Source organism: Onychostoma macrolepis, chromosome 06, assembly GCF_012432095.1.
Source record: "Onychostoma macrolepis isolate SWU-2019 chromosome 06, ASM1243209v1, whole genome shotgun sequence".
Taxonomy (NCBI): domain Eukaryota; kingdom Metazoa; phylum Chordata; class Actinopteri; order Cypriniformes; family Cyprinidae; genus Onychostoma; species Onychostoma macrolepis.
The window spans coordinates 9,989,491-10,006,571 of NC_081160.1; the positions used below are offsets into that span (position 1 = coordinate 9,989,491).

General features: G+C 40.2%; 1 protein-coding gene across 1 annotated transcript in view; it reads left to right on the forward strand.

Annotated features, from left to right (window-relative positions):
• Positions 1–17,081, forward strand: part of tmtops2a (teleost multiple tissue opsin 2a) — a 27,143-nt gene continuing 10,062 nt past the window's right edge. Inside the window, exon 1 of the mRNA XM_058779833.1 lies at positions 1–859. Coding sequence (XP_058635816.1) covers positions 514–859 — 346 coding nt within the window. The 5' untranslated portion in view covers positions 1–513. The remainder of the gene's footprint in view (positions 860–17,081) is intronic.

Below are 17,081 nucleotides of genomic sequence, written 5' to 3' on the forward strand. Positions count from 1 at the left end.
AAAGCTGAATTTGTCTCAGATAGGATGCCTCTTGGTTACCGTTACTTTTCATGAGCATATCTCTTATTAACTCAGCATAATGTCAAGATGAGATGAACTTCCTTTATTCGACTTCTGTCGGTGAGATTTTGACTGTATATAGTGTAGCTGCAATGTACAGTTTAAAAGTCTGCAAAAGTGATTCATTTCCCCGTTGACTTGCTTTAAATTTAGCATTGATATAGTCGCAGCCTTGAATTGCGTTGCGACAGCGGCATCCTCAGAAATGACCAGCAAATGAAGCTTACCTACAGATTTGCTTGCGATGGACTAGGAGGATTTTTATTTGGGCTGCTGAGCCCTGCAACTTTATCCTCGCGCTGTGAAGACACTTGTGAAGATTTGATATCAACATTAGAAGCATGAGGTGAAACTCTTCACGGAACTTCTTGTGAATGGCACGGTCCACGCTCAGGTGTGGGGAAGCGTGCGTGCAATAAAAGCCGAACATCAGCCGAACAGTGTTAAGCGAAGATGTTTTCTGAAGAAGCTAATTTCAGTTACACTTCAAACGGCACGGATGACGACTGGAGCGACACTCCGGCTGAGAAACTGTCACGGACGGGACATAATGTGGTCGCCGTTATTTTGGGATCTATTCTGGTATTCGGGATCCTGAACAATTTCATCGTGCTCGTTCTGTTTTGTAAATTCAAGACCCTGCGGACTCCAGTGAACATGCTTCTGCTCAACATCAGTGTGAGTGACATGTTCGTCTGTCTGTTCGGAACCACGCTCAGCTTCGCGGCCAGTATCCGTGGCAGGTGGCTGGTGGGGAAACACGGGTGCATGTGGTACGGCTTCGTCAACTCATGCTTTGGTGAGTAAGAATTTGAACGTGACAAAGAATTCCACGATGTGCATAGGTACAGGGAACCTATCTATCTATCTATCTATCTATCTATCTATCTATCTATCTATCTATCTATGTAAGTAGGAAGTGGAAAAAAATAGATTTAAACTTTCATGATGTGCCAAATTTGTAACACACACACACACACACACACACACACACACACTCACTCATGTTTGTTTTTCTATACTTGTGAGGACTTTCATAGACTTCTATTGTTTTTATACTGACCTAACAATATTTTCTATTGCCCTACACCAACCCTACCCCTAAACCTACCCCTTACAGAAATCTTTTTGCATTTTTACATTTTGAGATAAACTTCATTCAGTATTTTTAATAATTTATTTCCCTTGTGAGGACCGGCCAAATGTCCTCACAAAGTCAAAAATGTTAGGTTTTACTATCCTTGTGGGGACATCTGGTCCTCACAAGTATAGCTAAACAAGCCCACACACACACACACACACACACACACTCACACACACACACACACACACACACACACACACACACACACACACACACTCTCACACACACACACACACACACACACACACACACACACACTTCCTTACTTACACTTGTTGGTATTTATGGTTTACGGGGACTCTCCATAGGCGTAATGGGTTTATACCGTACAAACTGTATGTGCTATTGCCCTACACCAACCCTACACCTTACCCTATCCCTTACAGGAAACTTTGTGCATTTTTAGATTTAAAAAAAAACACCATTTAACATTTAAAAAAAATTGGAAACCCGTTGCCTTTAAATGATTAAGTAAATTAAAAAAATATATATAAAAAAATAAAAAAAGTTAAGTGAATTGTCAAGTTCACTTAACTTTTTTTTTTTAAATGATTATTTACTTAATAATTGTAAGGCAACGGGTTTCCTCAATTTTTTTAAGTTAAGTCAACTTATCACTTTTTACAGTGTAGGCTATTCTTATTTGCTGCTCAAAGTAGATTTTTTTTCAGGTTTCTTTGATGAATAGAAAGTTCTGAAGAAGAGCATTTATCTGAAATAGAAATCTTTTTTAACATCATAAATGTCTTTATCATGTTATCAGTATCATCATCACTTTTGATCAATTTAAAGCATCCTTGCTAAATAAAATTAACCCCAAAAAGCTTTTGAATGATATAGTATATAATGTTACAAAAGCTTTTTATTTTAGATAAATGCTGATCTTTGGATCTTTCTATTCAAAGAATCATGAAAAAATGTACTCAGCTGTTTTAAATATTGATAATAATAATAATAATATAAAAAGCTTGAAAGGCAATGGTTTCAGAAGGATCATGTGACAATGAAGACTGAAGTAATGATGCTAAAAATTTAGATTTACACAGGAATAAATTACATTTATAATATATTCAAATAGAAATGAGTTATTTTAAATATAAAACTATATTTCACAATATTACTGCTTTTGCTGTACAGGCTTGGTGAGCAGAAAATAAAAAACTAAATTAAAAATCTTACTGTTCAAAAACTTTTGACTGGTATTGTACATACACTAGTTTGAGCGAATTGATTAAATTAATAATTCAATTACTCACTCAAAGACAGCTGTGAGTTTTTGAACAAACTGGATGAATGACTGATACGTTCATCACACATTCATGGTGACAGTCACTTTATGCTACTTTTTGAATCAAGATCACAAACTTATGATATTTGTCACGTCCCTGGACTGTCTTGTGTGTGTTTTGCTCCCCATGTGTGCCCTGTGACCTAGTTTCTGTCTCCCCTTGATTGGTTAATTTGATTCCAGGTGTGTCTCCTTTAGTTCCTTGATTGTCCTGTCTTTAAAACCCCAGTCCTTTCAGTTAGTGTTTGTCGGTCTTTGTACGTCAACCTAAGTGTCTACGTAAGTGTCTACCCTACCTGTGATCTGTGTTCCTGTCTATATATTAAACTCCCGTGTTGCTAATTCCTCGTCTTCTCATTCCTGGTTCCCGTGCTCCCCTGTGAGATGTGACAGAAAGACCGACCTATACAGTAACCTCCGTATTTTTCCCTCCGTTTTGTTTTCTCGTTATACCCAGTGTTTTTTCTTTCCGTTGTGTTCGATGGATCCCTATGTTCGGCCCGAATTCCTCCTCCTCCTGCTGGAGCAGGGGACAGATCTCGAGGACCACACCAGACTATTCCTGACGATAGCTAATGACACCAGCTACCCGGACGGCACGCTCTGCTCATTCTACAACGCAAGTCTGAACACCGCGTGCAGAGCGCTGTCGTCCGAGGATGGTCCTCGAGAGGATTTCGCCGCTTTCGTGGAGTGGATGCTGGTGAGAAACGGATCACCCCTCACCGTCTCTTCCGAGGATGATCTCGCCAGATCCACTCCAGACCCAGAGCCCAGCCCACCAACTCCCAGCGGTACGGAGCATCAGCCCGAGCCCACCGATGACGGAGAGCCATTGCCCGCTGCGATCTGCGAGCCAGCGCGAAGCCGAGCGACTGAGCGGAAGATCGCCCCGGAAGTTGAGCCCAACACGTCAGATCAGGTGCGAGCGGCGGCGGTGCCCATCGCGAGGGAGCCAACCGTGGACGGTGTGAGCGTGGAGTGGAGCTCCGCCCCCTGCATCACGGCTGAGGATGAGCTGATCATCTATCTGGGGCTGCTGGACATGGAGGAGGATTTACTGGACTGGGAAAGCGGATCTGGAGGTCAACGCTTCTTCACCAGCCGCCGTTCGCGGTCCAGGAAAACCCGCTGCAGAGAGTATGGCAAGCCCGCCGGCAGAGAGTATGGCAAGCCCGCCGGCAGAGAGTATGGCAAGCCCGCCGGCAGAGAGTATGGCAAGCCCGCCGGCAGAGAGTATGGCAAGCCCGCCGGCAGAGAGTATGGCAAGCCCGCCGGCAGAGAGTATGGCAAGCCCCGCCAGTGCCTGCCCTCGCAAGAGCCCGCCAGTGCCTGCCCTCGCAAGAGCCCGCCAGTGCCTGCCCCTCGCAAGAGCCCTCTAGAGTCTCCGCTGGTTCCGTCCAGCACAGCGCTGCCAGAGCGCCCCCCAGTGCCTGCGCCACGAAGGCGCTTCCAAGAGTCCCCGCTGGTCCCGTCCAGCACCGCGCTGCCAGAGCGCCCCCCAGTGCCTGCACCAAGAAGGCGCTTCCAAGAGTCCCCGCTGGTCCCGTCCAGCACCGCGCTGCCAGAGCGCCCCAGTGCCTGCGCCACGGCGCTTCCAAGAGTCCCCGCTGGTCCCGTCCAGCACCGCGCTGCCAGAGCGCCCCCAGTGCCTGCGCCAAGGCGCTTCCAAGAGTCCCCGCTGGTTCCGTCCAGCACAGCGCTTCCCGAGCGCCCCCCAGTGCCTGCGCCAAGAAGGCGCTCCCAAGAGTCTCCGCTGGTTCCGTCCAGCACAGCGCTTTCCGAGCGCCCCCCAGTGCCTGCGCCAAGAAGGCGCTCCCAAGAGTCTCCGCTGGTTCCGTCCAGCACAGCGCTTCCAGAGCGCCCCCCAGTGCCTGCGCCAAGAAGGCGCTCCCAAGAGTCTCCGCTGGTTCCGTCCAGCACAGCGCTTCCGAGCGCCCCCAGTGCCTGCGCCACGGCGCTCCCAAGAGTCTCCGCTGGTTCCGTCCAGCACCGCGCTTCAGCGCCCCCAGTGCCTGCGCCAAGAAGGCGCCCCAAGAGTCTCCGCTGGTTCCGTCCAGCACAGCGCTTCAGCGCCCCCAGTGCCTACACCAAGAAGGCGCCTCCCTGTCTCCGCGCTGCAAGAGCGCCTCCCTGTCTCCGCGCTGCAAGAGCGCCTCCCTGTCTCCGCGCTGCAAGAGCGTCTCCCTGTCTCCGCGCTGCCAGAGCGCCCCCAAGTGTCCGCGCTTCAAGAGCGCCCCCCAGTGCCGGCCCCTCGCAAATGCCCACCCTCCCACCCGCTCCTGCCTCCTCCACCGCTGTCGTCTGGCAGCCCCTCTGCTCGCCCTCAGCCCACCATCAATACGGTGCGAGCCCCACAGGACTGCCATCCTCCAGCATCGCCGGGGCTGGAGTATCCTCACCTCCACCTCCAACCTCCTCGGCCCGGACTCTGCCTCGGCCCGTTGACCCAGCGGCTCCACCTCGGCTCCTAGCTCCCTCGCCTCCACCGTCACCCGTCGATCCTCCAGCTCCACCAGGCTCCCTCGTCCCTCCGGCTCCGCCTTGGTCGGGCGTCGACCGCCATCGCCTCAGGACTCCGCTCCTCCGGCTGCACCTCGCCGCTCCGTCCCACCGGCTCAGTTGGGCTCCTTCCTCCCGCCAGCTCCACCTTGGTCCTCAGTCGCCTGCCCGCCCGCTGATCTCCGGAGCTCCGCCGCCTCGGTCGCCAGAGCACTCTGCTCCACCTTGGCCCCGGATCCTCGGCATTCCCCTGGCTCGCCGGCTCTCCGTCTCCGCCTCGGGCTCCTCCACCACCTGCTCCGCCGCTGGTCGGCCCCTGGAGTCGGAGGCCATTCCTCCTCCATGGCTCCTCCCTCCGTCGGCTCCACCGTGGCCATCATCATGGCTGTGGCCTGGGTCCGCCAGGCTCCTCCTGCTCCGGGTCCCTCCTGTCTCTTCCCTGGCTCCTCCCTCCTTCGTTGCCTCCCTGGTCTCTGTCTGCCGACCTCCTCCCGGTGGTCCGTCCTCCTCCTGAGCCTCCGCCATGGTTCCCACCCGTTTCCCCCCCCCTCTGTTGTTCCACGGTGCGAGGACGCACCTTCCGGGAGGGGGGAGTAATGTCACGTCCCTGGACTGTCTTGTGTGTGTTTTGCTCCCCATGTGTGCCCTGTGACCTAGTTTCTGTCTCCCCTTGATTGGTTAATTTGATTCCAGGTGTGTCTCCTTTAGTTCCTTGATTGTCCTGTCTTTAAAACCCCAGTCCTTTCAGTTAGTGTTTGTCGGTCTTTGTACGTCAACCTAAGTGTCTACGTAAGTGTCTACCCTACCTGTGATCTGTGTTCCTGTCTATATATTAAACTCCCGTGTTGCTAATTCCTCGTCTTCTCATTCCTGGTTCCCGTGCTCCCCTGTGAGATGTGACAATATTAGCCTAATTCGTTTTTTTTGAGTGACACAAAATAGGCTCAATAGACTCAAAATAGACTCAAATAGGCTTATGGAAGATTATTATTATATAATTGTTTGCATGAATATGTGCTATGTTCTTTAGAAGTGCTCATAAAATATGCATGCCAATAAGCAACTAGTTAATAGTGAGCATTGGCCACTAAACTAAAGTGTTACCATAAAATGATTTACCTGAACACATTTACAAATGAGGACATCGTCAAAATGAGGTTTTGTCAGATTTAGCTCACGTCTGAGTACAAATTTGGTAGAATATGGTTGTGGTAACTCTCTGTCTCCCACACACTTACTGCAGCTTTATATGTAACTTTTAAAAATTATTTGACAGAAAATCACTTTTGAACCACCCTCTGTAAATCATTCTATATTTTGCTGAAAAGTATTTTAAAGTTTCAGATGGATTAATTTGGCCATTTAAATAATGCAGTGACTAATACATGTTGAATTATCTTATGGAGATCATCCCTGGAGTGCAATAAATATTCTATAAAGAATTTACTTCTAAGGTGAAAAATGTACTGCGTGTTTAATTTAATCACAGTCCATGGGAAGTTGGGAAAACAGTTGTTTAAGTGTTGTTGTGAAACACAAGACTGCAGATGGAATTAAATGTGCAGGCAACTTTGTGACATTTGTGTGTGTGTGTGTGTGTTGTGCCATAACCGGTTATACCACATGCCAGTGTCCCCTCTTTTTTCTTCCAAGTTGACCGCAAAAAGGTTTTTAAATCTCAAGATGCTGATGCTATTTAGAAGTATACACAACTTGCATTATCATGCAGTTATCAGGTAATAAATTTGCCCCATGTAGCATTTTTAAGGCCTATCCTATGTCACGAAGGTCATGAAAAACAGTATTAGGGAGAGCAGCAAAGATGACTGGGATATTAAGTATATAGTCAAACTCCTAAAAAAAAAAAAGCTTGACTGTTTAATTCTTGCATTGTATCCTCATTAAGAACATTAATTAGAAAATCTAGCACGCTCTTATATTGTGAAAGCATGCTCATTTGTATGTGTGTGAGACCAGGTAGGAGAGCTGCATACAGTGTATCCATGTTAATCTCAAATTGAGCTCATTTCTTGTCTTCACTCAAGCATGTTGGGTCTAAATCCTTATGAGCAGTGTATCCTCTTAAGCGCAGATAAACATGATTAAACAGCTTTGAAGATAAGAACATGCTGTCCTGTTAGAAGAGAGGCCTGAGGAGTGATTTGGGAACATTATGGAATTGATTGCATAACTCACCTCTTCCCACGTAAAGCCGGGGCTGCGGAACTTCAGATCTGAGGCCAAGAAGAAGCTCAGGATCGGCCCTCGTGACAAACGCACTTTCAGAGAATATGTGAATCCATCTTTTAATTAGAAATTATCATCAGATGATTGATGCTGAGAGAATATTTCCTCTCCAGAATTATAATAATGACAATTAAAGTCACTCCTCTTCAATAGATGATATTATGTATTATCCTGACACCCACCTGGTTTCCATTTCTGATCAATCTCTCCAATTAGTAACTGTAATGTTTCAGAGTATCAATTCTGATTTGCTAAAACATTGTAATTACTTCATTCTTCTCTCATTAAGAATGAGAAATGTGTCAAACTCTGTCCAGTCCACCATATTTCTCAGCACAGAAGGAAGTTATTTTCTGTGATTCACTCTTTCCGATTCATTACTATTGGTGAATAGCAAAAAGAAATGGAAAAACACTATGTTCTACAAACCAGTGTATTTGTAATTGTGATAGCAAACTAAACTAATATAATATCAATTTGCAGCATAACAGACTGTTTTGTACACTTAACATAACTGGTAGCGTATTCAAAATATATCAATCTGTATTTATATATCAAACACTTCTCTGGCAAGGTCTCTGCTGAAAGAAATTAATTCCAGCAATAATAACTAGTGCTGTCAAATGATTAATCACGATTAATCGCATCCAAAATAAAAGTTTTTGTTTGCATAGCCTAATATATGTGTGTGTACTGTGCATATTTATTACATATATATAAATAGACACACATGCATGAATATATTTAAGAAAAATATGTTATGTTTATATATGAAATATATTTATATATAAATAAAATTATATTAATATATAAATATATATTACAAATATTTTCTAAATATAAACTATATATGTGTGTATTTATATATACATAATAAATATACACAGCACACACATATTATTTAAACAAAAAATATTTAGGAATTATTATTAATCATTTGACAGCACTAATAATAATATATAGCCAATTTACTGTCTCTATTTATTTTACTGTTAATTTACTGTTCTTTAGCTGAAAATGATCTTTAATTCATAAGATTTAAGATACGTAAGATATAAAGTTATGTAATATATTGATTTACACTGCAAATGCTTTGGTGCTTCAGTTTAATAAAGCATATTTATGAAACAACAGGCCATGGAGGACTAGTATTGAGTATTGGAGCCTGACAGATCAAATATAAATGCCATTCAATTTTGTGAGATTTATGAGATTGATTTTACATTAACGAATCATTAGAACATGCATTTCATGTGCTGCTTGCATTCTGCTTAGCATGGTTCCTATACTGTGTTTACTGCTCCCTACACACTTAGCAGAGAGGATATATGCAAGAGTTATCTTCACTTGACAGAATTCAGAAACATAGCACAAGAAAGCTTTTCAAACAAAACATTTCACACTATATATACAATATATATTTAAAGTACATCTGCTATGCACTAATAATTTGTCCATTTGTACACAGTTTGACTTAAGAGTCCAAATACTTTTGGGGCCCACTGTAATTGTATATAAAACATCATGTATATTTATATAAAATACATACAGCGGTTGGAGAAAATAATATTAACATCCATTATGAGGGGACTTGTGTAGGCTACAATGAAAAAATAAATAAATAGAAAAACAAATGTTGCGATTTTTTAAAATCTTTTCGCTGTCTATATTCTCTGCATTAAAATCAGTGTAGTATAAATTGACTTGTCAAACTTCCAAAAAGGGTAAATTATGGGAGCCCATTTAGCAGGATTGTCTTTAACCTTGACAGCCCAAATTTATTTGATGTTTTAAGAACAACAGTCTTTACAAATATGGCTTGGCAAGACTTCATCAGCAAAGAAAAATAATAGGTGAATGATAGGGACCCTCAAACTCTTAAGGACTGTGTTCAAACAACTCAGAACTACTGCTGCAAACTGACCTTGAAGACTCCACAAAAACCAACCACAGAGAACTTCATAAAGCCAACTTCTATGAAAATTGTTAAAACTTCACTCACAGACAACTATGTTAAAATGCACAAAAAAACGGGTTCATGATCATAAAACCTGGACAGGTGGAGCACAAAAGTGAACTTCAGCCTGGCCAGCTCAATCATCTGACTTCAATATTATCAAACCACTATTGACAGTTTCAGAAAGAAGTGTGAGAGTCAGATACCCTCCTAAAAGCATATCTGAAGGACTGGCAAATGTTCTGATGTTCATTCCACTGGAGAAATTCAAAAATCGTGTGAGTCTATTATAAAAAGGTTGAAAATGCTTGTATTAAAGCCAAATTACGTTTTATTAACAAAGTTCGGGAGGAGCACGTCAGATACTTAACCTAATTAACACTTACTCAAGTTAATCAACACACAGGTATAAATACAGCTTACATACCTCTATCCATTGACGGTTAATCAGCATCCCTCCACCGCCCCTTCTCCACTCTTGAGTTCTTGAGTTCTTACCACACTTATTAGGGAGGGGGAGGGGGGGTGGTACTCTAGGGACTCTATTGTTTGATAGTGTACACTGTTTTATGCATACATATGCATACTATTTCCTCAATCAGATTAATAAGTATAAACTCGTAAATTACATGTTTGCATTGGTCAAGCCACCTTTGAGAGGTGTGACCTTAGCAGAAGTTATAGGAATAGTTCACCCAAAAATGAACCTTCACCCTCAGGCCACCCAAGATGTAGATTAGTTTTTTTTTTTTTTTTAATTGGAACATTATTGGAGAAATTAGGCATAACTTCACTTGCTCACCACCAATGGATCCATTGCAGTGAATGGGTGCCGTCAGGATGAGAGTACAAAAAAGCTGATAAAAACATCACAATAATCCACAAGTAATTCACATGACTCAATCTATCAATTAATATCTTCTGAAACAAAAAGCTGTATGTTTATATGAAACATATCCATCATTAAGGCGGTTTAATTTAAAAATTTTAACTTGAGGCCATCATGCCCCTCAGAACGAACATATGAAAGTTCTTTGGAATTTGGTGTATTTGGAATCTCACTTAAGATGTACAAAAAATCCTTTGTGGACCACTTCTCAGAGCACTATATAGGGCTAATTGGAATGCACCCATGATGACCATAAGAGTATAGCTCAGCGAACAGGCTAGTGACCAGTTAATTGTGCACACCTCTGAACCTGCGTGTTAAGGGGAGACACTACAGGCAAAAACACTGTTTTTTTATGCACCTGTCAATTTTGAGATTTTGGGCTTTTTGGTTTTTCATAAAGTGTTTTTTCAGACTAGTAGAACGAAAACATCCAAAAGACACTGTTAAGGGTTTCTTTTATAGCACTTTATCTATTTGTGTCAATAGATTTCAATTACAATACATATTTTTAAAGGCCGTTTTCTCAAAATGAGTTTTTTCTCCTACACTGAGCCATAAATCTCCGCTTCAGTAGCACTTAGACACACCAAACTTTACATTTTTATTCCTGTCTATATCCTGAAGGTTTTACAGAGGATTTGTTCATATATAATTTGCTTGATTATATACAACATTTTAATCGCCCCAAAATTGTCAAAATATAGTGTTTTCTGTCTGTTCTAAGTATTTTCTGAATTATGGAGTGACAAAATGAGATACTCAAAATTCCCTCTGTAAAAACTTTTGATTATAATATGTCAAAAAAATTAAACAAGAATTTTGAAACTGACTTCATCCAGTGTTTAGATTTTTGTACTAGAAATGTATGCAAATTAGTGCATATTTCATTAAATAATGCCTCATTTGCATATTTAAACCTAACATTTTAGAAAACTTGTAATACAAAAAATGTTTGCAATTATCAATGTAATCAATCAACTAGGTAAGTAAGGCGATAACTATTAGTTAATTTTTTTACCCTATTCACCTGCAGTGTCTCGCCTTAAACTACCTGGTCTCATGGCATTTACATACCTGGGTGCACTTTTTAGCGTGACATGAAATACGTACCAATAAGTACATATCACTGCAGTTTCCAAAATAAATGAACACTTTCACACAAATTTACAGAGTTGCGAATAATAAAGCGTAATTTTCGCACAATTACTTGAAGAATATCATGTTATGACTTCAAAACAATATTAATATGCTGGGAGATTTGAAAACTGATGCTTTTGAACGTTAGCATCGCACACATCCAGCTTCATATCTATGGGTTTTCATATACAACAAGTTTGTTCGGTAGCTCACAGAGTATGGAGACGGATTTAGGAGACGAGAAGCACCGGTTCAAATCCTGTGTAACTACGGTTCGACAAAGCAGTTAAAATCTGCATAAAAGGAAGTTCAAATGGCACAGTTGCATCAGCTAATACGTTTTTTTTTATCAGTTTTGCATTTGTTAACACTATCGGGTAGGTTTAGGGCTGGATTTGCATATTTCCAACACGATAGAGCATTAACCTTTAGCGACAGTCCCCGGATATTTGAATTCTGAACCGCCGCAATACGTATCTGAAGCAACGTAATAAAAAAACAGCAATACGTACCAATATCTACGTAATAAAAACGTGCCAGGGTTCACATATTGAACCTGTGTTTTAGCTCCACTCAGTGGACATTTCTATTTGAAACTGCGGCGAAACATGTAAGGTACGTAAAACGGTGTCGCACAAAAAGTGCGCAGAGGTATGTATTTTTACGAGACCAGGTTGGTATTAAAGTATTCAGGTTTGGGTTGCATCTCAGTTTAACTACTTGTACTATGCAATAAGCTATTAAGTTTTTTTTTCTTTTGTTTTTTTTGTGATGGTGAACTACATACTTTTGAGCACTCCTTTTTTAAACCGTCATTCATCCCATCACAGTTAACATCATGACCTCCACATTCCCCATTCATTATTCCCCATTTCATTCATGCTATGCTACAATGCTTTGTGCCATGGTGAGGCACGAAGCAACAGCATGTCACTGAAAATCAAACAGTTGGGGAGCTTTCATGCGCGGACTCTGCTGGTGTTTTTGCATAATGATGTATGAAATAATGCATACTTAATACACGTCAAACCTGCAGTTTTCCTTTCTGGATCTTTATAATGTGTTAAATTCGCAAAACATTGCAGATTAAATATAAAGGATAGCAGACAATTAAAAAAAAAAAAAAACAATTCTAGTGATTTATATAACTTAAAAGTATAGATTTAGGGAATATATAGTAAACATAAAGGTAACTAAAATTGAGGATCAATACTCATTCTCAAGCTGTTGAACAAAAAAAAATCTCATATTTCAGTAATATAATACTTTGCGAAATAAATGGGCACAGCAACTGGTATTTATATTCTTACTTCATAATATTTCTTTTAGAGATTTCCCGATTTTTTTAATCCATGGTACTGACACTTTCCTTGTGGAGGCTGTTAAGGACACAGAACACCCAAACAGAACACTATTCAGTGGAGTTGATGAATATAAAAGCATCCAGTTATGATGACAGTTTATTAATCACTTATAGTGCTGTCAAACGATTAATCGCATCCAAAATAAAAAAAATCTGTTTACATAATATGTGTGTGTACTGTCTATATTTATTATGTATATATAAAGACACACACATACTGTCACATCTACGCTGGAGCAAGCGTTCTTTTAATGAACTTTTAATTCTTTTAATGAAGCACAAACACAGGGAAACATGGAGCACAGGGAAAGACAAACAATACCGGACATCAGACACAGGGAAACACTAGGCTTAAGAACACTGGAAATTAATCAAGGAGAACAGAAACAGGTGAGGAGAAAATCAAACACAGACGGAGACTAATGAACTAATAATAAATAAAGGAACAGGAAGGACCAAATATGGGTATGGGGAACCAGACACACGTGACACATACAGCATATATTTTGAAAATATTTGCATGTATTTACGAATATATATTATTATATATAAATTATATCATATATAAATATATTTTATAAGCGTCACATATTTTTTCTTAAATATATACTGTATGTGTGTGTATTTATATATACACCATAAATATACACAGTACACATATATATATATATATATTATGTAAAGAAAAACATTTATTTTGGATGCGATTAATCGCGATTAATCGTTTGAAAACACTAGTAGAGACTCATTCAAATAGCAGTATTTTTGTCCCCTGTGAAGGGAGTAGCCAGTTGTTTGCTACTTAATGAACTCATTCGTGTCTTCATTATGTAACTTTACAATGGAAATAAAGTCCTCTGTAGTGCAAGCGGCTGAATAAAATGTTATATTCAGGCACACTAATTCTAAACTAGCATACTCGCATACAGCAGTAAGAAATCTAATTGCTGTGAGTGTAAGATGCCCGAGTCTTTTTCAGGCCAAGCTCAAATACTCTTGTGAATGCTCTCATCATAACCAACAAAATGTAGACACTATGTAAATATGAGATTCATTATGTTGTATAGACAGTTTCAGTCGTTATAATGCAAGTTTTGGTGAAAGAGCATACCTTGTGCTGGACTAAAGCAATTGCCAACTACAGGGATTATAAAGGGAGCATTCTTAGATAATAGAGATGTGTATAAGATAATCAATGAATACCAGTTGTTTTTATGCTAATAAAAGTAAAATGCTAATTCTAAATAAAATGCTAATAACCTAGTGGTGCATCAGTGTAACCTGCAGAAAGAGATACTATATCTCTGCACTCATAATAGCCACACGCTGATGTGCAGAAGAGCATTTTTAAATGCAACATGTCAAAACTTGAAGTGGATGGCCTACAGCAGAAGCCCTCCAGTGCTTTGTATATCTCATGTTAGATGTTTCTCCAAGTTCAATTAATCTGAGAAACTGTTAATGAAAAAATAAGTCTGGTTGAGGGGGGTCTACACCAAATACATGCACGGCTTGGAACAATGAGAAAAAACTTTCATCTTCATCTCAGAATTACTTTATAAGATTTCAGATAGACACTGCTCTCTAAGGAAAAACCAAAACTAATTGGATAGTAAATCAAGTTGTTTGCGCATTTGTAGCTAGAGATCTTTTATATGTTCCATTGTTTCAGAAATATGCATGTGGTTTTTGCAGTTATATAAATCAGACTAACATCAACATTTTTTAGTCTGAAAATAAAAAGCCCCCTAGGTGCTGCTGTAATGAGCATGACCTAATCAAGAAGACATTTTAGAGCCTCTTTTTAGTTGACTAAATCTTGTTCTTTGTGAAGGAAATATTATTTAAAATTTTATGAATAGGTAGACAGGATAAGCCTTTATTTACTATTAAGTACCTTTTTTAAGGGGACATATTGGTGGTCAGATGAGGTCCTCTGTACAATGTTATCCAATCCCACTTATTTTGCAGTGCTTCATCAGCTTCTTTGTTTATAACTCCTAAAACTGATATGCAAATGCTGAAGTAGCTGTTCCATACACACATCAAAGTGTATCTGTTGAATCTGATGCTATTATCCCCTTGGCTTTGTGTATGCTGTATGTAAGTATGTTGAAAATCCCAAAGGGCTAAAGAAAGGCCAATAATAGTAGTGAGACTACAAACATATACAGAAAATAAACACGTATTATAAATTTTCTCATGTATTTCTCTGGGAGGCTTTCCCCTGGAGTTTACAAACATTTATAACAATGTTATATACAACATAAAGTTCCTTCCTAATCTGATTGGCTGAGCAGTCCTCCAAAAGTGTTGATATTTAGTTCAGTAGGACTAGCACTTTTCACTGTTTGTATCATTCTGCTTTTCAAAGTTTAGATGTTCCACATACAGTAAGTTGTCATTGAATCATTCACTAACCCCTCAAAAAACACTAGTTCATTTATGAATTAAAAACAACTGTGTCGTCTGGAGACACGCAATGGTTGATTCTGCTTTGACATGGTTTGGAACTATTTTTATTGACAGAGTAAAAATATTACCTGCACCAAAATATCCCTATACATTTTTCAGCAATATCACAAAATCTGTAATTTGAAAGATCTGTCTTTTGACAGATTTTTGGGCTTTTGTGAAAACTACATACCATACTTCTGTGTCCCTGCTCACCCATATTCTAATTGAGCCCAGTGCATTATGAGTGTTCAAGTTTTCTTACCTTTTTCACCACAGCAAAACTTTTTAAAAATGTTTCTACTGCATAGATAGACAAGTTTTATTAAAAGTGTCTCATTGGTTTGCCATAAGTACTACACCAGAGCCAAGCAGAAGGTAAGCTGCAGTGTCTGACTCTACTAAACAACACACTGAAGATATGAAAATTACCCTGTAATCCCCCGCTGTGTGTTTCTGCAGTGCAAATATGTTCGGCTCTACTCTTGTGTGCTGTTTCTTGCATACACAGTGACAAATGTGACAGCCTAAGATTCCTTCAACAGACTCAAAGATTAGCAGATTTACAAAGATCTTTATTAACACAGGCCTTTGCATATACTTAAAGGGTTCACCCAAAAATGGAAATTCTGTCATTAATTACCCTCATGTCGTTCCTCTGTTCATCTTCGGAACACAAATTTAAATATTTTAATGCGTCCCGTGAGCTCTCTGGCCCTCCCATAGACAGCAAGGGTCCTTAAAGGGATAGTTCACCCAAAAATGAAAATTCGACCGAACACAAAGGAAAATATTTTGAAGAAAGTTTGTAACCAGGCTGTTTTGGGGAACCATTGACTTCCATAGTAGGGAAAAAAATAAATACTATGGAAGTCAATGGTGCCCCAGAACTGCTCTGTTTCCCACATTCTTCAGAATATCTTCCTTTGTGTTCAGCAGAACAAAGACATTCATACAGGTTTGGAACTACTTGAGGGTGAGTAAATGATGACAGAATTTTCATTTTTGGGTGAACTATCCCTTTAACAAGATCAAGGTCCAGAAACGTAGCAAGGAGATCGGTAAAATAATCCATGTGACATCAGGGGTTCAACTGTAATTTTACAAAGCTACGAGAATACTTTTTGAGCACAAAAGAAAAAACAAACTTATTTATGACTTTATTCAACAATTCATCTCCTCTGCATCACCCTGGCGCCATTTTGGAGAGTCTCCACTGAACATAAACAGCGTATGCTGTTCTGTGTCAGCTGCGCAACGCGAATACGTTTTCTACGATGTTTACTTTTTTTGCGCAAAAAGTATTCTCGTAGCTTCTGAAAATTACGGTTGAACCCCTGATGTCACATGGATTATTTTAACGATCCTTGCTGTCTATGGGAGGGTCAGAGAGCTCTCAGATTCCATCAAAAATATCTTAATTTGTGTTCCGAAGATGAATGAAGGTCTCACAGGTTTGGAAGGACATGAGGGAGAGTAATTAATAACAGAATTTAAATTTTTGGGTGAATTATCCCTTTAAGGGAAGAAAACAAAGGAACAGAAATGTTTGAAATGGATGTTTCATCAACCAATCTTCAAATTCCCACATTTGCCCTTTGAACAACATCAGAGAATGAGTCTTGCTTAAAGGCATTTTCATTAATATATAATAGCAAAAAAGGGGGTTGTGGTGGTAGGTCTCCCATGCACTTCATGCTGTGTTTCTTGAAATAGCTCTGTACCTGGGAGTCATTTATAATTTTTGTTTTGAAAATCATACCATTGCTTTGACATTAAGTGCTTCCCTTGGGAACCAATGTGAATAGTAAGGCAGATTGTATTTTTATTCCCTGTAATTATTCCCTCAAATTGACAATTTATGTTTTTGTCCGGCAACGAATGTATGGAAATAAAATAGACATTTAAACTAAATCACTTGTATTGTCAGATTGGTGCTGGTTTACTAACATTTATTATCAAGGTCAAGAGTTCATTGATGTGGATTGAGTTTTCACTTTAGTGTCCAGCAAGGAATAAACAAATGAACAAATGGAC